Below are 23,382 nucleotides of genomic sequence, written 5' to 3'. Positions count from 1 at the left end.
TGCTTTATTTAAATGAAACTCCTTGCATTTAAATATATGCAGCTCAGAACATGCTCAGCTTTTTGATTCCTGATATTGTATTGTATGTATAATACATAACATCTTTCTCTGCAACCATTCCACAATCTGTTCTGGTGCTCTGGTTCCCCCTCCTTCACTGCAACTCAAGTTTAAATCCCAGCAGTCTTCCACCCAACTCTATACGTAGTGGTATACTTACTAATGAGGGGAATGACCACAAGGGTATTCTGCACTGACTGCCTATTCCTTTTCCCTCACTTGACAGTCACCCAGGCATCTGCCTCTGATTACCTTTCTGTAATTCCTATCTTTTGCCTCTTCATTCTCTCATATGAGCCAGGTGTGGGATATGTTCAAAACATAATTCAAGTTCTTGTGCACTCTTAGATCAAAGAGAAACTTCTGAAGAAACCATAGTAGCTGGAAATACCACTTTGTTCCATCCAAAGGAGCAAGCAAATAGAATTCGATCTGATGTTGACCGAATAAAGCAGGTATGTTTGTGCAAACACAATATGAGCATTTGTTAAGTTCAAGGATTGTATTTTTGTGCATTTTCTTTGTTCTATATCTCTTATCCTCAGAAAAGTAGAACTTGTTTACAAGATAGCATTTAATACTGATACATGCTGTACTATTTTGTGAGTGGATTTTTAATTTATCCAGTGTCCATTTTTTTTGATAGTGCGGTGAATCATTTCTTTAGATTTTAAGAAGGGTATAAGTTTATTCCTGAGTTCACTGTGTAGACTTGATTTTGCTGCTTATGAATATTAGCATGTCACTTCCAATTACCGTAGATTCCGGATTATAAGCCGCTACTTTTTTCCCACATTTTGAACAGCTTTGAACTCTGCGGCCTTTAATCCAGAGCGGCTAATACATGGTTTTTTTTCATGCCGCCTCGTAAACATTTTGCCTCGTAACAGTAGACCAATAAAATTGATGAGTAGTTCACAGAGGTCCAATGAAATTGTACGATAAATCAAGCGCACTTTCACAATTAAATTATTGTAAATCAGTCATTTGTACTCACCCTCATCAACATGGAAAACACTCGAAGAAAAGCATTGTGCTGCCTTTATGGCAGTTACTTAGTTTATAATATTTTCGCTTAGTAATTCATTTGTTAGTTAAAGTTAGAAGTGTTTTAACTATATTTGTTTTCTGTACTACATCCCGGGATGCTATGACGTCACACCCGGTTTCGCCGCGTCTTGTGGGAAAAATACCGGTTTGCGATAAACGGGAAGGTGGGGGCATTACGCGAGCACATCAGACCCGAGCACATTAGCCGAGCTCATTAGACCTGATTAGACCCGATCGCGTTACGCGAGCTCATCAGACCCGAGCACATTAGCCGAGCTCATTAGACCCGATCGCGTTACGCGAGCTCATCAGACCCGAGCACATTAGCCGAGCTCATTAGACCCGATCGCGTTACGCGAGCTCATCAGACCCGAGCACATTAGCCGAGCTCATTAGACCCGATTAGACCCGATCGCGTTACGCGAGCTCATCAGACCCGAGCACATTAGCCGAGCTCATTAGACCCGATCGCGTTACGCGAGCTCATCAGACCCGAGCACATTAGCCGAGCTCATTAGACCCGATTAGACCCGATCGCGTTACGCGAGCTCATCAGACCCGAGCACATCAGACCCGAGCACATTAGCCGAGCTCATTAGACCCGATCGCGTTACGCGAGCTCATCAGACCCGAGCACATTAGCCGAGCTCATTAGACCCGATCGCGTTACGCGAGCTCATCAGACCCGAGCACATTAGCCGAGCTCATTAGACCCGATCGCGTTACGCGAGCTCATCAGACCCGAGCACATTAGCCGAGCTCATTAGACCCGATCGCGTTACGCGAGCTCATCAGACCCGAGCACATTAGCCGAGCTCATTAGACCCGATTAGACCCGATCGCGTTACGCGAGCTCATCAGACCCGAGCACATTAGCCGAGCTCATTAGACCCGATCGCGTTACGCGAGCTCATTAGACCCGATCGCGTTACGCGAGCTCATTAGACCCGAGCTCATTAGACCCGAGCGAAAACGCTGCTTTTAAGTTAAAGGCGATCAATAACTTTTCCTGGTAGGCTGCAGTATATATATTTTTACCAGTCGCTAGGAGATATTGGAATGTTGTTCGTGCTGTTCAGTAAAAAAGTATATGCAACGTAATTTGTGTTACCGATACGTATGTATATTTAAAAGTAGCCGTATTATAGGCACGGTTTGAAAAAAAGCATTTGCAATATATATTTGTTTGTTACCATATGGATTTAATTAAAAGTTAAAAAATCCTCACGTGTAATATCTTTCTGTGTAAATATTTCATATTACAACGTGGGACACCTGCGGCCGAAAATCCGGTGCGGCCTAAAATCCGGTGCGGCCTGTACAAGTAAAAAATTGATTTTATTTCTAAAATTAGAGCCAGCGGCTTTTAATCAGGTGCGCTCTGTAGTCCGGAATCTACGGTAATAAAACAAGAAACATAAGAGTTAGGTGCAGGAGTAAGCCATCAAAGTCATGGCTGATCATATACGTCAATGCCATTTTCTTGCATGATTGCCATATTTGTAGATACATGTAATCAGAAATAAATTGCGATCAGTTTAGAATAAACTCGGTGATTTTGTGAATTGTTCACCTGGGCAAGTCACTAATATTTAACTACACTTGCAATCTAGCTGAGGAATTGGTTGGGGGGGGGGGGGGGTGGGGAAGAAAAGCTGAAAGAAACCTTTGAGATCAATATTACATTGGGCAGTATTGTCGGTATTGCGTCTAAACAGAAATTTAACTGTTATCCTGGTATGCTATTGATAAATCAGCTGGTGGCTGGGTCTTTTTAGTTTTATAGATTTTGTTTTTCCAAAACCTTTGCAAAAGGGAACAGATTTCCCTTTCAGTAAATTACCTCTGTAAATTCTTTCTGATTCATGAGGTAGTCTGTCTATTCTTAAATCTTATTGTTGGATTATTTTACTTGAGGGATGTTGGATAGATAGATAGATAGATTAATGCTTTTTGAGCTAGTGATTTAGATGCATATCATATTATTACTGAGTTAAGTATTGTATTGTATGTAATGAGTTTTTGCTACAACAAGTGTATGGGACATTGGAAAAAAAATGCTGAATTTCCCCATGGGGATGAATAAAGTATCTATCTATCTATCTATCTATCTATCTATCTATCTAGATAGATAGATACTTTATTCATCCCCATGGGGAAATTCAACATTTTTTTCCAATGTCCCATACACTTGTTGTAGCAAAAACTCATTACATACAATACTTAACTCAGTAATAATATGACATGCATCTAAATCACTAACTCAAAAAGCATTAATAATAGCTTTAAAAAAAAAAAAAGTTCTTAAGTCCTGGCAGTTGAATTGTAAAGCCTAATGGCATTGGGGAGTATTGACCTCTTCATCCTGTCTGAGGAGCATTGCATCGACAGTAACCTGTCGCTGAAACTGCTTCTCTGTCTCTGGATGGTGCTATGTAGAGGATGTTCAGGGTTTTCCATAATTGACCGTAGCCTACTCAGCGCCCTTCGCTCAGCTACCGATGTTAAACTCTCCAGTACTTTGCCCACGACAGAGCCCGCCTTCCTTATCAGCTTATTAAGACGTGAGGCGTCCTTCTTCTTAATGCTTCCTCCCCAACACGCCACCACAAAGAAGAGGGCGCTCTCAACAACTGACCTATAGAACATCATCAGCATCTCACTGCAGACATTGAATGACGCCAACCTTCTAAGGAAGTACAGTCGACTCTGTGCCTTCCTGCACAAGGCATCTGTGTTGGCAGTCCAGTCTAGCTTCTCGTCCAACTGTACTCCCAGATACTTGTAGGTCTTAACCTGCTCCACACATTCTCCATTAATGATCACTGGCTCCATATGAGGCCTAGATCTCCTAAAGTCCACCACCATCTCCTTGGTCTTGGAATGAGACTAGAATTGGTGTTTCTGGTGGAACATGAGGCTAGAATTTATGCATGTTAGTGTGAACAGTGCATGCCACCCCTAAATTGCATTGATAGCATCAGGTATCATATTGTGTGGTGAAGATGTAATAAAACTCTTCTTGTAGGCACAAAGCTCCTGAATTACAGATTTATGAAGGGCTTCTGCATTCCTTTTCTATCTTGCTGCATCATCCAATAAGCTTTTCTTGAAGCTGATATAGGATAAAAGGCGAAATTAAATTGTTTAAAATTTGGTTGCTTTGATTTTTGTTCATCAGTTGCGTGACTTGGAGCAGCAGAAGCAAGAACAGTTGGCTTTGCTGTGGCAGTCTGAACATCAAAAGCATGACCTTGAAGCTAATTTGCGAATATCTCAGTTACAACAGCTGCAAGGAGCAGCACAACTACCAGAAAGACTGATTAGTGATTCTGAAAGGCAAACCTGGCAGGAGGATGAACAGGTAGAACATTTTTTTGAAATGTCTAGAGAAAAAAGGATTGACAGTAATCTGCGATTCTCATTGAGATATTTAGAGCACCCATGTGTATGAATGCTGAAGCAAGTAAAGCGTTTAATAACCTGAAATTTGTAGCCTTACTTCATCTTGTCATTAAATAAACATTTTCATTATAGAAGGTGAGAGGTAAACCTACCATCTGACATGCATTTAGTATGGCATTTTATTTAAAAGCAAGCAATTAAATAGTTTGCTAATTTCAGATTGCTAATTATATTGCCCTTGTCTAAGAGACAGGATGTTCATGTCTGGTTCAGGGCGAGGACTGCGGATAGGATGTGTAAACTTCTATAACACCATGGTACAGGAAGCTATTCAAGTGTGAGGAGCGAAGAGAAATGCGGTATTTGTAGGGCTCAACATGGGAATAGATACTGTGCCTTGCACCAAGGAGAGTAAATCACTGTATTGTCCACATAATGCTAGCATTAAGGACATCTCTTCTGGACTGAAGAAGAGCTTGGAATAGGATGGGCCAGGATTCAGTGTTCATAGTCCATGTATGCACTAAGGCCACAGGTACAATAAGGAAAGCAATTCTTCTGAAGGATTGTGAAGAGCTCAGGGCAAAAATGAAAAGCAGAGCCATTAGGGCAATAATCTCTGGATCATTGCCTTAACCATGTGAAAATTAGTAAAATGGAAATGGAAATAGGGAAATAAATGTGGATCAAAGCTTGATATGGATGTGTTGTCATGTTTAGGCTAGTTGCTGAAAATTGCTTGGCTTATTTTGTTCTTTGCAGTTGAAACACTCCAAGAGCATTGTGTCAAGTGAAGTTTCTCCAGAAGATGAAATCCATCAGTATCTACAGCACCTTATTGAGCAAAACAGGTGAAAAGCTCAATGTAAATGTGTTGATGATTGTTGCAGTTATTGATGAAATTATCTGTTTTATTGCAAACCATCTAAAGAAGGATTGATAAATAAACAATGCAGTTCAGACTTGGACTCGACAATTGTACTGACATTTCATCACAGCAGCCTATCTATCTGAGTTAGATTAAATAATCATGTGTATTTCACTGGGTATAACCTAAAATACTAATTTGTCTTCCCACAGATACATTCTGACTTGCTGACTATTTCCTGTGTTGTTTTTATTTTAGATTTCTAACACCAGTTATTTTATGATTTTCATTTTTAAAACTTCAATTGAAAAAAGGAAAAACATTCTATCATTATAATTATAAGATGTAATCGAGTTTTTACAAGTGAATTTTAAATGTTCTTCATGAGAATAATGATATATTTTTATTCGGGAGCTTGCCTTTGGGTTTGTTTACATTTGTATCTTTTCTGTAAGAAAGCAATCAGTATTGTTGTATTAAGGCCTTATTTCACAAATCAGTTTTATTTTAAGGTTACGTAAAACATCAGTGGAAGAAACCAGGAAACAATTAAATGAATATCTGTTGGAAAAAGGATTGCCTTCTGATTCCACTTCTGCAAGCTGCCTCCCTGCTCAGAATTGCCATAATGAACCCAGAGCCCATATCAATGTTAATCACAGCCCCTTAGTTGTGCATGGAGAAAGCAAGCATCACCCTGATCTTTTAAGATCTGAAAGGCATGGTTTTGAAGTAAATGGTGTGGAAGTATTAGAACCTTGCCTGACGATTTTAGATGCAGTTGAGTCAGAGCAAGTCCTGAGTCATGTGGGTTTAATGGAGGATCAATTGAAGGCCATACAAACACAACCAGGAACAACAGAAATTGCAGAGGAAAGATTGCAGTCAGTGTGCTCGCTACCCTTGACTAGCCCTATTGACATACTAAGGAATCAGGAAAGAGTATCCACTTCATCAGTGGATCTTTCTTTCCAGCAAGAACACTTAAAAGGATTGCAGCAACAACTATGGAGGCAGAGGCAAGATCTGCTTGCCACACAGAAATTACAACAAGAATTCATTTGTAGACAAAACCAATTAATGGACCAGATGCAGCAACAACAATATCAAGGCATGGAGAAGAAATGGACTGGAAATCAGGTACATGTTGCTCATCTCAAAGTGGTTTCCATGTACAGAGTGAAGAATGTGATTGTAGTGCAAACTAATATATTTATGTAGGTAGGTGATTTATGACTTCCCAAGTGTGGAGCTTATACTGGGGTGTTTGGAGTAATGCATTGGAAACAAGTATAAGTACTCAGCAGGACTTGCAGCACATATGGTGAGAGAAACAGTTCACATTTGGTATACAACTGGGAAAAGTTGGAATTAAACAGGATTTTATAAGTGCAGCTAATAATATGGGGGAGCTGTATAAGCAAAGATCTGAGGGCTGAAAGGCAGTACAAAGTAAAGTAAAATGACAAGTGATAGGAAGGTGGTAATGAGCATAAGGTCAGTCAGGAAGTGGTATAAATTCAGATTTGTCGTGAATGTGTAGTGTGTTGTTAATGCTAGAAATCTCTAATAAACACTTAAAAGTATATATTATCTGAAACTGTTGAACTTGAAGCTAAGTCTGGAAGGTTGTAATGTACCTGGTCGGAAGATATTCTTCCCTGAACTTGTGTTGAGATTTGATGGAATTGTGTTGGGGCTAAACATAGAAATCAGAATGAGTTAGAATGAGCTTGTCACATTTATGGATTGTATTTTCAATTTAGTGCAAGTGCAGGAAATGGATCACTATCCTTTTAGCTTCCAGCCCACCAATGAGCTGTACATTGGGAAGTCCAGTTGCAGATTGGGTAACAACTTTGTGGAAGACAGTACAGAGGAGATGGTCTGATGGGGTAAATGACAGGAGTGATAGCATAATGTTTTCATGGAGGAGGAGGAGATGGTGTAATTGTAGAAAATTTGTAAAATGAAATATTGGAATGCTGAGTATCTAAAATTGTTGAACTCTTGACTTCAAGATCGTATTTTGCCTAATTAGATGAATTGCTGTTCTTTGAGCTTGTGCTACACTTCAATGGAGCAGTTTAGGAAGCCAGTCAGCAAGTTTGATTCCAACCCTTTTAACTGTCTGTTCCATTATCACTTGAATGATGATATCTACCCACCCTCATGCATATGTGCAAACACTTCCTTGACATATTGTACTACTCCACTGAAACTAATTGTAAGCTAAAAGAGCAGCTCATTTTCAGCTTAATAAGTTAGTTTTCTGGACTCAACATTTCAATAAATTTAAGAAATCATTTTCAATACACACTCTGGATTTATTTCTGGTGAGTTCAGTTAATTATTTTGCATTCACTCTTTGCTGATCCCACATGTAGTTGTCACTGGTGAGGCATTTATTACCTATGTCTAATACTCTCAAAAGTGCTGAAGAGCTATCTTCAGGCACTTGTAATGTATGTCTGGATTTAAATCCAGCATTATTCAAGGAATGAATACGTTCCAAATAAAAATGGTATGTGACTTATAGTGGGACCTGCAAGCATTGGTGTTCCCATGTGCTTGCACTTTGTCCTTGGTGGTAAAAGCTGCAGGTATGATGAATGCCACCAAGATGACCTAGTTTAGTAATTTTAGGGTCACTGCAGTCAGGGTGAGCCAGTTGAAGGGGCAAATGTTTAGAGGAGTGGATGTGTGCCAGTCAAGTGGGTTGCTTTGTCTTTGCTGATGAGTATTTTGCATATTGGAACTGTACTCATCCATGCAAATGGAGTGTATACCATCATGCCTCTGACTTACATGGTAACATACAAAATAAGAGTGGTATTAAGCTATTTTGAGCCTGCTCTACAGTTGAATATAATCATCTATTCCTGTTTTCCAGATCTTTTGTTTTTAGAAATCTATGTAACTCCTGCTTAAGTGTATCCAGGGACTTGGCCTCCATTTCCTTCTGTTGTTGTGAATTCTACGTTCACTATTCTCTGGGTGAAGAAATTAATAGTTAAAATCATAATAGCGTTTACCCTAAAATACTCTGAATGTGACGGTTTGTCCCTGGCAACTTAACCAGGGAGGCATTCACCCCGTATTCAGTCTTCTAACTGAGTTTTGTAAATTTCAATCGGATTCCCTCTTGCACTTCTAAGTTCCTAATGCTGCTTTAGATGTCCAGATCTCTCTTCACATGGGGTCTTGCAATCTCCTTGGCTACATTCCTTCTGTGCGCACAATGCCACAAGAATGAATTTACTGAATTTATTGTCTGTTTATTTTCAGTGACTTGTGTATTTGTATGTAGGGGAAGGGGGGAAGTTTTTCCCTTTTTGTTCTCCCTACTGAAGTGGTTAAAAAAAAACAACTCTACCCTCCTACTTTCTCTACCAAAGTGAATAACTTTATATTTATCCACATTAAACTGCATTTGCATGTATTTGCCTACAAATTCAACTTGAAGCTTCTTTGTGGTGTTACAGATCACAATCCCACTCAGTTTTGCCATGTGCTTTATGGATGGTGGAAAAGCTTTAGAGGGACAGGAGGTGAGTTGCTTACTACAGGATCCCATGTCTTAGACTTGCCCTCCTGTAGTAAGCAACTCATCTCCTGTCCCTCTAAACTATAGTAGCCATAGTATTTGTGGGGTTCAGTTCACTTTCTGGTCACTTGGGTTGGAATGATTGTTGTCCAAAGATGACAGCCATGTTCCTTTGTACAAAAACTTGAGTGCCTTTCCTTTGATGTCCTAGCCTTCTGCTTTATCATGGCTTCTTGCTGCTACATTCAACTGCCTTCATGGAAAGGTCATTGTGGTTTACCACAAATTGGGCATTGGTGAATGTTAGGAATTGAATTGACTAATATTTGCTGATGAGATGGATCTACTAGGGACTTCAAAATGTACATATAATCATACAAATTAGGAGCAACGGTTGGTTATTTATCTTTCTCCTTTAAAATAAAATATGGATTGTAACGTCAAATTCGTATTCCTGCCTACTCCTTGTAACTTTTCACCTTCTTAAGAATGTTCAAAAACGCTATCGACTGCTGTTTGAGGAATAGACTTCCCTCGTCTCACAATTAACTGAGGGGGAAAATTTCACCTTGACTGTCTGAAGTGAGTAACTACTTATTTTAAACCATGACTTGTACTACTTGATTCTCCTACAGGATTAAATCATATTCCCATGAGGCGGCGCGGCATGGCAGCAGCAGCCTTTCAGACCTGGTGTTACTTTAATTTAATTTTCTATTTTAAGTTGATACACAATTTTTGATTAGGGCACATGGATAACAGAGCGGCTATCTACCATCGCCAGATACTACTACAGTACAGAGATCACCCAAAAACAAACCTTCACAAAGATCTGCTGGCTGAATTACACGACTTCAGCTTGCTGAGGGTAACAGGCCTACATTCCTCGGACTTGCCTGATGCTGGTCTCCGGAGACGTCAAAAGCGATGTGCGAGGAAGCAGAAGCGAGGCAAATGGGCAGGGGTCCGTGCCAGGCTAAAAGCAAACCCTAGCTGGCCGGCTCTCCTGTCCATTCTGCTCTCCAATGTCCACTCCCTGGACAATAAAATGGACTACATCCGACTCCAAAGTAAGACTCGGCGGGAGTACAGAGTTTGCTCCGCATATGTCTTCACAGAGACATGGCTCACTGATGGGATTTCAGCTAGACGGGCTCACCTTGTTTCGTGCAGACAGAGATGCAGTTATCTCTGGTAAGACTCGCGGTGGTGGTGTGTGTATTTACATCAACACGGAATGGTGTAAGAACTCTGTGCTGGTTTCCAGACACTGCTCATCGCTAGTGGAGTTTGTGGCTGTTAGATGCAGACCATTTTACTCGCCACAGGAATTCACCTCTGTCCTTATATTCGGTGTCTACATTCCCCCCAGTGCTAATGCTAAGGAGGCGCTCTGTGAACTGTACGGGGCTATTAGCCAACTGCAGAACGCACACCCTGATGGTCTGTTTAATGTCGCCGGTGATTTTAACCACGCAAACCTTAAGTCAGTGCTCCCCAAATTCCATCAGTATGTAGACTTACAATGAGGGGAGAGAACGTGTTGGACCTAGTTTATACAAACATCCCCGACGTGTACCGGGCAGAGCCCCGTCCCCACCTCGGTTACTCAGACCACATCTCTGTTATGCTAATCCCAGCATACAGACCGCTCGTCAGGCACTCCAGACCAATTCAGAAGCAGGTGAAAACCTGGCCAGCAGGAGCCATCTCTGCTCTGCAAGACTGCTTTGAGCACGCTGACTGCACATGTTCAGGAAGGCTGCAACCAATGGCGACTCTACCAACTTGGAGGAGTACACAGCATCAGTGACCAGCTACATCAGCAAGTGCATTGATGATGTTACTCTGTCCAAGACCATCACTATACGCGCTAACCAGAAGCCATGGATGACCACAGAGGTGCGTGCGCTGCTGAGGTCCTGCGACTCCGCCTTCAGAGCAGGCAACAAGGCAGCTCTAACAACAGCAAGGGCCAAACTGTCCCGAGCCATCAGAGGGGCAAAGCGTGCACATGCCCAGCGAATCCACAGCCACTTCCAGGACAGCGGCGACACGCGGCGCATGTGGAAGGGTATCCAGGACATCACCAATTACATTACCATTACCAATGCCTGTGCAGGTGATGCCTCCCTCCCAGCTGCGCTGAATAACTTCTACGCCCAGTTTGAGGTGGAAAATGACGTGGCGGCGAGGAAGTCCACCCCTCCTACAAATGTCCAGGTGCTGTGTCTCACCGTGGCCAACATGAGAAGAACTCTGTGCAGGGTCAACCCACGGAAGGCTGCTGGACCAGACAACATCCCTGGTAGAATGCTCAGAGGATGTGCAGACCAGCTAGCAGATGTTCTCACTGACATCTTCAACATCTCCCTGAGCAGCGCCACTGTTCCAACGTGCTTCAAGGCCACCACCATCGTCCCCATGACGAAGAAATGACTGCTGTCCCGTTGCACTCACATCCATCATCATGAAGTGTTTCGAGAGGCTCGTCATGAGGCACATCAAGACCCTGCTGCCCCCCTCACTGGACCCCCTGCAGTTTGCATTCTGTCCCAACCGCTCAACGGATGATGCCATTTCCACCACCCTCCACCTGGCCCTAACCCACCTGGACAAAAAAGATACATACGTTCGGATGCTGTTCATAGACTTCAGTTCAGCATTCAACACAATCATCCCTCAGAAACTGATTGGAAAGCTGAACCTACTGGGCCTGAACACCTCCCTCTGCAGCTGGATCCTAGACTTTCTGACTGGGAGACCTCAGTCAGTCCGGATCGGGAGCAGCATCTCCAACACCATCACACTGAGCATGGGGTCTCCCCAGGGCTGCGTGCTCAGTCCACTACTGTTCCACTCTGCTGACCCACGACTGTGCTGCAACACACAGCTCAAACTATATCATCAAGTTCGCCGATGACACGACCATGGTAGGTCTCATCAGCAAGAATGACGAGTCAGCTTACAGAGGCTAATGGACTGGTGCAGAGCCAACAACCTATCTTAATATGAACAAAAGAGATGGTTGTTGACTTCAGGAGGGCACGGAGCGACCACTCCCCGCTGAACATCAATGGCTCCTTGGTAGAGATCGTAAAGAGCACCAAATTTCTTGGTGTTCGCCTGACAGAGAATCTCACCTGGTCCCTCAACACCAGCTCCATTGCAAAGAAAGCCCAGCAGCGTCTCTACTTCCTGCGAAGGCTGAGGAAAGTCCATCTCCCACCCCCCATCCTCATCACATTTTACAGGGGTTGTATTGAGAGCATCCTGAGCAGCTGCATCACTGCCTGGTTCGGAAATTGCACCATCTCAGATCGCAAGACCCTGCAGCGGATAGTGAGGTCAGCTGAGAAGATCATCGGGGTCTCTCTTCCCGCCATCACAGACGTTTACACTACACGCTGCATCCGCAAAGGAAACAGCATTATGAAGGACCCCATGCACCCCTCATACAATCTCTTCTCCCTCCTGCCATCTGGGAAAAGGCTCGGAAGCATTCGGGCTATCATGACCAGACTATGTAACCGTTTCTTCCCCCAAGCCATCAGACTCCTCAATACTCGAAGCCCTGACTGACACCTTGCCCTATTGTCCTGTTTATTATTTATTGTAATGCCAGCACTGTTTTTGTGCACTTTATGCGGTACTGTGTAGGTCTGTAGTCTAGTGTAGCTTTCTCTGTGTTGGTTTTTTTTACGTAGTTCAGTCTAGTTTTTGTACTGTGTCATGTAACACCATGTACACGTTGTCTCATTTTTACTATGTACCATACCAGCAGTTATGGTTGAAATGACAATAAAAGTGACTTGATTGATTGTCTTGATTGTTCCACCTTGGCACTTTGCTTCAGTCTGTGCTGGTATTGGATTTGCTGAACTCCAAAGATCTTAAGCCCTATCAGATTATATATAGCTACGGGTGCCCTCACTAAAAAGAGGTTATACTGTAACCACCTACTCTTTAAATGCTGGATAACTTCCTTGTTGATCTTCCACAGTACATTTAGCTGCAGTGCCCACTATTTAAGCAGGTAGATTCTCCCTTTCTACCTAGAAAACTCTTCCAGCTAACTGTAGCAGGCTGGGTTGATCAGAACCAATTATTTGAGTGTCCAGGAGATGTAATAAGTGTACAAGCACAGCAAAGAAACTTGAGCCTCGTTTATTATCATAAAATAGATAGCACAAATAAACCACACATAGCAAGTCAAAGATTTCTGGGCTAAGGTTTCTAGTCATCACTTGATTGCTGTCAGAGGAAGTCCAATTCTGACTGGTGAAACCATCTTTTGGTCTCGGGCACCAACCTCAATTCAGGTCCAGGTGAAATTCCAACAGAGGTTTGAAAGGCAGCTCTCAAATTCACAAATGCAGAGTCATCAACAGATAGACAAATCCTTTGTGGTCCAGTACTGATCATTTTTCCATTCAAACAGCACATGTGTCCATTGGCAGTCTCGTAGATCAGTTAAACATTTCCGTGGTCTCTCCTTGTTATCTCATTCCTTAATCTCACAATATCCAAGACGCATAACATTTCTTGGGCTTGCACAATATATTAACGTTTACAGATGAGTCCAAATTCCGAAAGAATTCAGCTATCAATCCTATTTGGCAGACATTTTCACTAAGAGACCTACAGACCCCATAAGGTATGAGTAGAGAAATATTTAAGCTGTCACCCAACCCAACAGATAGTCGATCATTGCTCTACTAATTCCATATGCTACACTAACAAAGTAGTCTTATATGCACTACTTTTGTTTTTAGTGATAGATGTGGAACCCTCTTACCAGGGCTCACACAAACTTGGCTCGTTAGCTAATTCTGCTAACAGCCACGTGACTCAATGGTGAGAAGGCAGTCTTTCATAAACAACTTGTGTTTAGGGCCGGTATGACTTGGGGTTCAACCATACAGGAATGTCGTGAAATTCCGAATGAAGGAACCTTGATTTGAATGAATGTTGTGTAAATACTGCCCGTACACCAGCATAAAATTATAAAGTAGATTTACCAAATTTTCGACTTTAAGAAAAAGTTGCAGAAAAAGTAAAGAAAAATAAAAAGGCCCATTACAGTTAAACAAATCCATTGCACATAAATGTTGGAGCTTATTCTGGTGTAGTTGGGGGTGTATCTCTTCACTCGCGCGCTAGATCCACTGTCTGTGTGAAAGCACCTGCCACTTTGTGAACTCTCTAAGACATCTCAAACAAATTGGCTTTCTCTCAGAAGTATTAGCCCTTCCTCCTTGGGGCCATTTGTCTGCACAAAGTACTTCTTGCAATGGGGGCTCTCCTTCCAATGGTGTTCTGTGGCATCTTCCCTTCCGCAGCTCCCGCCAAAGGACCCCAAACCAGACTACTGTCCTTTAGAAAACTCTTCCCTACAGCTTTCTATAACCTTTTCACACATGCCACAATCTGGTTGGCTGGGATACATTCCTAAGTTGGACAACATAGCTCCTTTAACCAAAGCACTCTTCCCAACATTAGATTAAATAGTAATGCCCTCATGACTTAGGAACTTATTAAAACCATTATTAATAATACAACATTCAAATGAATTTTGTGATTTCAGGACCCCCAATCCATTTGTAAATGGAAGTAATGTATCTCATCATGGGAACTGATGTTTCTCAGGTTCATCCTCTGCCAGTCCAGCTAAGGAGTTCCTGACTCTCTGAGACCTGCTTATTGCATCTTCAGTTTCTCTAGCTTCAGCCTCCTTGTGACCTTTCCTGTCTACGAGGGGATGCCTCCCTTGTCATACCTTCCAGCAGCTCAGGTCCCCCTGCCCTATGACTGAACTGGGGTACCTTCAGTTTACGCAGGTGCTGCTAAACATCTTCAACCTCCACTGCTGCTAACCGGTGAGACCTCTCTCAGAAAGGGGTATCCTCTGTCACTCTAGCTACTCCTCCAGGATGTAATGTGACAGGTTTAGACTGGGTGTACCGTACAGTTCCTTGTTTCTGTTCATCATTCAGCTTAGGAGGAACATGTACCTTCTCAAAAGCAGTTCTGAACATTGGGTGAATGGACAAGGTCTTCAAAAAATTCTCTTCATTTCTTTTCTGTGCTCCCACAAGCCTTCTCATAATGGGAGTATTTGTTCCCACAAGAATGGAAGCTTCATCTTTTCAACCGGAACCAGACAGACCACTGCTGGTGTGTCAATGATTTTGGTTATTCCAACATTTGCTTCTGAAACCTCTCAGTTTCAATGACAAGTGACCATCGTACGGGTACTCATCAGTACTTGGCCCCCAAATCTCAAGGACACTGAGTGGCATGAATGCTAAATGCCTCATTTAGAAGGATCTGTAAAGCAAAGTAACTTGAGAACCTGTGTCAAGTATGGCTCTAGCATAAACGCCTTCAATCTGTATGGATACATCAGAGCTTAGCCCTACTCAACCTTCAGGAATAGTGTTTTTGCACTTTAGTATTTCCCTTGATTCATCAATTTGGAATATTTCCTCTGAGAAGCCGGTTATTCACCAGACCATAACTTTTACTGGTGGTGTAGCCCAAGCTCTTACTGGATATGTGCTCTGTGGCATAAACTGATCTAAGATAACTGTTTCTAAAATTTTAGTTTTTCAGCTTCAACACATTTTGTTATTTCTGTAAAGTTTTTTTTTTCAATTAGTGCGTATGGTTGTATATTTAGTATTGTAATTCAGTTTGGATTTTTGTGTTTTTTTTAAAGTAGCAGATCAAAGGGGTTAAAATGTGCTTGTTGAGGCATAACTTCTAAATATTCTTCTTTCTAGTCTGGACACCTGGCCATACAGGAGGTAATGCCCACAAGTGAAAATGTTAAGCAGCTTCCTCTCATGCCGTACCCGATGTGCTCCTTTGAGAATTTTAATACTGGATCAACCAATAAGAATCCTGATTTCAACGATGAAGAGCAGGACAAAGGTTCAGCACCATCAGTTCAAATAAATGAAGCATTATTGCCTTTTTGGTATTATGATTTCAAAACAGAACAAGCTGGTAATTTTAACTGTAAATTGTGTAGCTGTATTTGTGTGTTTGAATTTTAAAAAAATAATTAGATTTTAGATTGGGGACCCTTAAACAATAAATATGGAAGCTTTTATAAAGTTACCATTTCACCCATTATATTTGTCTGTTTTTAGTTAGTTTTGACTTTAAACATGCTCAGAAAAATGGCAGCTATTATTTTGTGGCTTTGAATTTGATGTATGGCTAAATAATATGTGATAGTGAATCAATTTTCCTTCCTACATGTATCCCAAGCCACCACATTAGACAGTCCCTCTGGGTTGAGAACAAATTATTTCCTCTTGAGTTTTGTTAATCTTTTTGAAATGGCTAATGAGGTAAATGTGGGAATTGCAATCTGTTGTAGAGGTAGTGCAGGTGGGGATTAACACGGTGGGTGGCTGGGTAGAATCCTTATTATTTTATTCGTAGACCAGAAAATTCCTAGAAGTCAATGGGGATATTGCATTCATTTCAAGGGAGCTTTGAGCACATCCTTGAATCTTTTACTCTATCTGCCTGGTAATTTCCTCCAGTCAGACTTGTGAACAACATGGCATGTCCTGTGTTCCTGACAATGTAACTGGGGCCTCCACGGGATATTGGAGTGCAGTGTGATGCAGCAGAGGAAGATTGGTAGAAGATCTGTGAAAAGTAGGTGTATGGTTGTGAAAGAATTTTGAGTATGGCCTCTGAGCATGTTGCATGTATTGGGGAGGTTTGTTTAAAATGATGGATGAAATGCAAATTAAGCATCTGAACATTTTTGTCTAACAAATTGGATTTGAAAAAATGTTTTTATTAAGTTATCCTATATTTCAAAGGTAGTTGCTCTACAGAATGTTCCAATGTTGAAGCTGTTATAAGAGAAACTCAACATTACAAGCGTTCTAAACCACCTGTAACAAAGACGAGGTTGGGGCTTTGTGGATTAATTGACCAGCATGAATTAAGTTCCATTCAGGAGGTGGAATCACCTAAAAGTGACAGACTGTCTATGTATGGTAAGATTTTTTTAAAATTCCTTTCTTGTGATAATGGGGCATGACCACATATTTTACAAGATGGATAGTATTTTTTAGAAGAAGGAATCACCGACTAACTTTTTGCAAAACATTATTTCCAAATGCTAGAATTTATCAGGCATAGCTAGTACAGCCCCCTGTCTCTCTGCCAGAAACCCAGATTCAATCTTGACCTTGGGTAGCATCTATATGGAGTTTGCACATACTCCCTATGACCACACAGTTTTCTATGGGTGCTCCTAAAGATATTTGAGTAAGTTAATTTGCCCCTAAATGTTCCTTGGTGAGATGAATGGTAGAATTTGGAGGGAGTGAATAAAAACTGTGAAGAGAATAAAGAAAATGGTGTTAATGTTTGATTAGTGTAAGTAGTTGATGAATAATAGTGTTTCCATATTGTATCTTTCTGATTGTTTTATAGCATGTTCAGAGTTTTCTATGGTTAACTTAAAGTATAATTTTGCTTTAGTATCATGCATTTGTGTATTATTTAATCTTAGTTGCTTTTGTATTGTGACTATTTTGATTCCTTGTTTGTTAATGCACTCTCAATTACTGGCCAGTTGTATATTTGTGGTACCATTTCCCCAACCAGGTAGAATAGATACAACTTTTTATCAAAGATTTGTCATGCTGCTGATTGTTTCCACCTTCTGATACAATCAAAGATTTGACCAAACATATTGAATTTAAATAAAACTCAGCTTTCAAATTAAAGTTAAACTGCAGTTAAGAGATCAACCTTGAGGATAATGATCACTTTAGATGCAACCTTGAGCAGGAATTATGAATAGGGGATAGTTTAAGTGTTGGGGGCACTATTTTTAGCCTTTGTTTTTGCAGAAACGAGTGAAGAATAGCTTTAGCCAGATGTTTTGTTACCTCTTAATTGCTTGATCGTTTCAACAAATTATGTCGGTAAGGTCTGAGACTGGCTAATTTTAGATAGACAGTGAGGGGTTTAACTTGTTTCTTACACTTTTTTGGGTGATAATTTGCTACTTGCCTTCTCTTCTGTTTCCTTTTTGGCTTGTTACACTTAAAATGCTGCTTCACTTTTTTGACAGCTTAATTTATGGCCTTAATTGAAGTAGTTTGCTCTTTGATAGTTGACAGGATGACAAAGTCAAATGACTGCTGTAAATCAGTCGTTAAAGAATTACTACCAAGTATAATGGATCCTCCTCGTTCCTCTGAAGTAATGGAATTGGATTTGTCCAACATATCCACACACAGCAGTCAAAATTCTAGTGTGCCAAATAGTACTGCAGAATCTATTCGAACAGGCAGAATGACTTGGCGAGAGAAACTTAACATGGAAACTGGCAGTCTTCCAGTGCAAGGTAAACAATTTTGTGAGGGTACTTGTATGTGTAATTAATTAAAACCCTAAAGCTTTCATGTAAAAATTTTTGAATTCCATTTCACCTCCTGTCCAACTCTTTCATTCTGTCCATAAATTGTCAGATTTGCTGATCTGATACCTGGTTCTGTATGAAGTTGAAAGTCTTTTATCCTACACTGGGTCCCTACCCACAAGCTTATTTTCTCTTGGTAACTATAAATTGAATCAAAGTGTGTAATATTTAAGATCAAGATGAATTTTAAACTTGGCAGTCACATCCTTGATCAGTCCTAATTCCATCTTCATAAACTTTGCATTATCTCTCATTCTATTCTATTTTCCCCATACCACTACTACTCTTACTAATATCCATATGTTTCTAATTCTGTAGTGTACTTTTTAAAGCATTCTCATCATTCCTTTCACATTTGTCTGTGGTCTTGAACTCCCCATAATCTCCATTAAACATACCTCCCACTAGTGTTAACACTCTAATAGTTGTAGCTTCATGATCATCTACACTTCCTATCTTATTAGTTGACGAGAGGTGGAGCATTAGGTTAAGAGGATCAAGGAAACATACTTTAGGTTTAAGAGGCAATAATTGGGCAGGGCTCTTGAATTGTAAGATAGCAGGGACTTGGAGCTAAAAGGAGATGTGGGAAGGCCTTGGCGTGTAGGATTAAGAAAAACTCCAATGTACATGGAAAAATAGGAGAATAACTAGAGTGAGGGAAGGATACTTAGGTAAAGGGGGAAATGCACCTGGAAGGAAAGGAAGTTGGGAGGTCCTCAGTGAATACTTCACTGCATGTTGACCAGAGAGGGGGACTTTGATGCGTTTGAGGTCAGTGTAGAATAGGCTACTGTACTGAACCATCTTGAGTTTAAGAAATGGGCAGCGTTGGAATTTATGGAAAAATATTAGGATGTCTAAATCCTTGGAGCTGGATGGGATATACCCTAAGGAAATCGAGGAAAGAGATTGCTGGGGCACTGATGATGACCTATATGTCCTCCCTGACTCTCAAGCTCCCAGGTGTGGTACCAGAGGATTGGAGGATGACAGATCTTGTTCTGTTGTACAAGAAACATCATGGGGATAATCCTGGGAATTATAGACTAGTGAGTCTTGTGTCAGTGGTGGGCAAACTAATGAAGAGAATTCTTATGAGCATTTGGCAAAGCATGACCTTATTGGTGACAGTCAATGTGGTTTTGTGAGGGGCAAGTGGTGCCTCATGAACCTAACTACTTTTTTCAAGGAATTACAAATAAAATTGAAGGTAGAGTGTTGGATGTGGTGTTTATGGATTTTAGTAAGACATTTGACAAAAATCCCTCTGGTGGGCTGATCCAGCAAGTCATGAGGCATGGAATCTATGTATGCTTGGCTGTGTGGAATTGGAATTGGTTTGCCCACAGAAGGCACAGGTGGTTATAGATGGAATATATTCTGCCTGGAGATCAGATAGATAGATACTTTATTCATCCCCATGGGGAAATTCAACTTTTTTTTTCCAATGTCCCATACACTTGTTGTAGCAAAACTAATTACCGTAGATTCCGGACTACAGAGCGCACCTGATTAAAAGCCGCTGGCTCTAATTTTAGAAATAAAATCAATTTTTTAATTGTAAAGGCCGCACCGGATTTTCGGCCGCAGGTGTCCCACGTTGTAATATGAGATATTTACACAGAAAGATATTACACGTGAGGATTTTTTTAACTTTTAATTAAATCCATATGGTAACAAAAACAAATACATATTGCAAATGCTTTTTTCGAACCGTGCCCGTAACGCGGCTACTTTTAAATATATGTTGCGTATACTTCTTTACTGAACAACATTCCAATATCTCCTAACGACTGGTAAAAAATATATATACTGCACCCTACCAGGAAAAGTTATTGATCACCTTTAACTTAAAAGCAGCGTTCGCTCAGATCCAAAGCCGCTCGCGTAATGCGCTCCCTCCCTCCGTCCCGTTTCATCGCAAACCGGCATTTTCCCACAAGACACCGCGAAACTGGGTGTGACGTCATAGCATCCCGCGATGTAGTACAGAAAACAAATATAGTTAAAACTCTTCTAACTTTAACTAGAAAATGAATTACTAAGCGAAAATATTATAAACTAAGTAACTGCCATAAGGCAGCACAATGCTTCGAGTGTTTTCCATGTTGATGAGGGTGAGTACAAATGACTGATTTACAATAATTTAATTGTGAAAGTGCGCTTGATTTATCGTACAATTTCATTGGACCTCTGTGAACTACTCATCAATTTTATTGGTCTACTGTTATGAGGCAAAATGTTTACGAGGCGGCATGAAAAAAACCATGTATTAGCCGCTCTGGATTATAGGCCGCAAAGTTCAAAGCTGTTCAAAATGTGGGAAAAAAGTAGCGGCTTAAAATCCGGAATCTACGGTACATACAATACTTAACTCAGTAAAAAAATATGATATGCATCTAAATCACTATCTCAAAAAGCATTAATAATAGCTTTTAAAAAGTTCTTAAGTCCTGGCGGTAGAATTGTAAAGCCTAATGGCATTGGGGAGTATTGACCTCTTCATCCTGTCTGAGGAGCATTGCATCGATAGTAACCTGTCGCTGAAACTGCTTCTCTGTCTCTGGATGGTGCTATGTAGAGGATGTTCAGAGTTATCCATAATTGACCGTAGCCTACTCAGCGCCCTTCGCTCAGCTACCGATGTTAAACCCTCCAGTACTTTGCCCACGACAGAGCCCGCCTTCCTTACCAGCTTATTAAGACGTGAGGCGTCCCTCTTCTTAATGCTTCCTCCCCAACACGCCACCACAAAGAAGAGGGCGCTCTCCACAACTGACCTATAGAACATCTTCAGCATCTCACTACAGACATTGAATGACGCCAACCTTCTTAGGAAGTACAGTCGACTCTGTGCCTTCCTGCACAAGGCATCTGTGTTGGCAGTCCAGTCTAGCTTCTCGTCTAACTGTACTCCCAGATACTTGTAGGTCTTAACCTGCTCCACACATTCTCCATTAATGATCACTGGCTCCATATGAGGCCTAGATCTCCTAAAGTCCACCACCATCTCCTTGGTCTTGGTGATATTGAGACGCAGGTAGTTTGAGTTGCACCATATCACAAAGTCCTGTATCAGTTTCCTATACTCCTCCTCCTGTCCATTCCTGACACACCCCACTATGGCCGTGTCATCAGCGAACTTCTGGCAGACTAGTGGTGTTCCACAGAGATAATTTCTGGAACCACTGCTCTTCATTTTGTTCCCCCCTCCTCCCCCCCCCCCCCCCCCCCCCAGTAAGTTTGAATGTGACAAAGGTTTGAGGTGTTGTGGATAGTGTGAAAGGTTGTTGTAGGTTACTGTAGGGTTGTAGATGGTGCAGAGAAGCGACAGATGAAGTTCAATCCAGAAAAGTGTGAAATGATGCACTTTTTGGAGCTCAAACTTGAAGGCAGATTACAAGGTTAATGGCAGGATCCTTGGCCATGTAGAGGAACAGAGGGACTGTGGGGTCCAAATCCATAGATCCCTCAGAGTTGTTGCACAAGTTGACAGGGTGGTTAAGAATGCTTATGGTGTGCTGGCCTTCATTAGCCAGGGGGGACTGAGTTCAAGAGCCACAAGGGTATGTTGTAGCTGTATAAAACTCTGGTTCGACCACAGTAGGAGCAACGTGTTCAGTTATGTTCACTTTATTATAAGAAGGATGTGGAAGCTTTAGAGAGGATATAATTGTACGATGCCAGGATTAGATAAACTGTCTTATAAGGAAAGGTTGGCAAGCGAGTGCTTTTCTCTTTAGAGTGATGGAGAAAAAGTAACTTGGTAGAGATGTATAAGATTGAGAAGTGTAGATGATGGACAGCCAGGATCTTTTTCTCCATAGTGGCGGCGGTCAATACCAGAGGACATCTGTTAAAGGTGAAGTGAAAGAAAGTTTAGGGGAGATGTCAGAGGTAGTTTTTTTTTTGGATACACGGACAGGTGGTAGGTGATTGGAACACTGCTGTAGTGGTGGTAGAGGGATGTATAGGATACAATAGGAAGACAGATAGGCACATGGATGTAAGAAAAATGGAGGGTTATGGGCTGTGTAGGAGATGAGCATTAAATTGATCGTGGAATAAGTTTATTTAGGTTGGCACAATATATTGTGGGCCAAAGAGCCTGTATTATGCAATGTTGTTTTATGATCTGTACTGCATGGTAGAGCTAATAAAATAACACTGATGATCATGATAGACCAAAAAGTATACTATTGTTTGCACTAGAATTATTCATTTATCATGTGTTTGGTTATAAATTGAGCCTCTTTGTAATGTCTTCAGCTTCTCTTTCAAAGTTACCAAGTTGTCTTGCCAAAATGGAAAGTAATGGGCTTGAATACAGTGACCCAGCTTCATTACCATGTAACATAAATTGTATGGTAAGTAATTACTTTATTATCCATATCGTCACCACTTTGGAGTTTTGAAATCTGTTCTAGATATTTGTATTATTCTTTCTGACATAAAGCATACGAGAGTAATACTCGATTTTTGCTTAACTTTTAATAATTAGCAAATTGTAAATGAAAGCACAGAATGAGCTAATTTATTGAAGTTAATTTCTGCCCCTTTTTCAGTAATGTTGCAGAGTGTTGTCTTTAAATGCAATAAGTTAAGCTTTTTATTATGAACCTTACCTAAATTTTGCTTGAGAGTGGACTCATGATGTTCAGTCTCAGATTGCTGCAGTAATATGTCAAAATGAAGCTCGTTTAAAAAAGTGTGATAGTGCCAGTTGCATTTATTACCTATTATTAGTAACCTGAAAAAGAAAGAAATTTAATCTCAAAAACAAGAAAATCTGCAAATACTGGAAATCCAAAGTAACACACACAAAATACTGGAGGTACTCAGCAGGTGAGGCAGCATCTATGGAAAGGAATATACAGACAATGTTTTGGGTGAAGATCCTCATTCAGGATTGGAAAGGAAGGGGGAAGAAGCCAGGAAAACAAGGTGGGGGGAGGGGCAGAATTGCAAGCTAGAAGGTGATAG

General features: G+C 41.0%; 1 protein-coding gene across 6 annotated transcripts in view; it reads left to right on the top strand.

Annotated features, from left to right (window-relative positions):
• Window positions 1-23,382, top strand: part of cep295 (centrosomal protein 295) — a 107,552-nt gene that overhangs the window by 43,370 nt on the left and 40,800 nt on the right. For 4 of the 6 annotated variants that reach the window (XM_073043340.1, XM_073043339.1, XM_073043335.1 and 1 more), the window contains 8 exons: window positions 409-515; window positions 4,292-4,474; window positions 5,278-5,366; window positions 5,884-6,523; window positions 15,716-15,941; window positions 16,778-16,957; window positions 18,088-18,321; window positions 22,669-22,766. In XM_073043340.1, coding sequence (XP_072899441.1) covers window positions 409-515; window positions 4,292-4,474; window positions 5,278-5,366; window positions 5,884-6,523; window positions 15,716-15,941; window positions 16,778-16,957; window positions 18,088-18,321; window positions 22,669-22,766 — 1,757 coding nt within the window. The remainder of the gene's footprint in view (window positions 1-408; window positions 516-4,291; window positions 4,475-5,277; window positions 5,367-5,883; window positions 6,524-15,715; window positions 15,942-16,777; window positions 16,958-18,087; window positions 18,322-22,668; window positions 22,767-23,382) is intronic. The other 2 variants (XM_073043337.1, XM_073043338.1) reach the window with 2 other exon arrangements.

The sequence above is a fragment of the Hemitrygon akajei genome, chromosome 4 (genome assembly GCF_048418815.1).
Source record: "Hemitrygon akajei chromosome 4, sHemAka1.3, whole genome shotgun sequence".
NCBI lineage: Eukaryota > Metazoa > Chordata > Chondrichthyes > Myliobatiformes > Dasyatidae > Hemitrygon > Hemitrygon akajei.
This window is presented reverse-complemented; position numbering and strand designations above follow the sequence as displayed.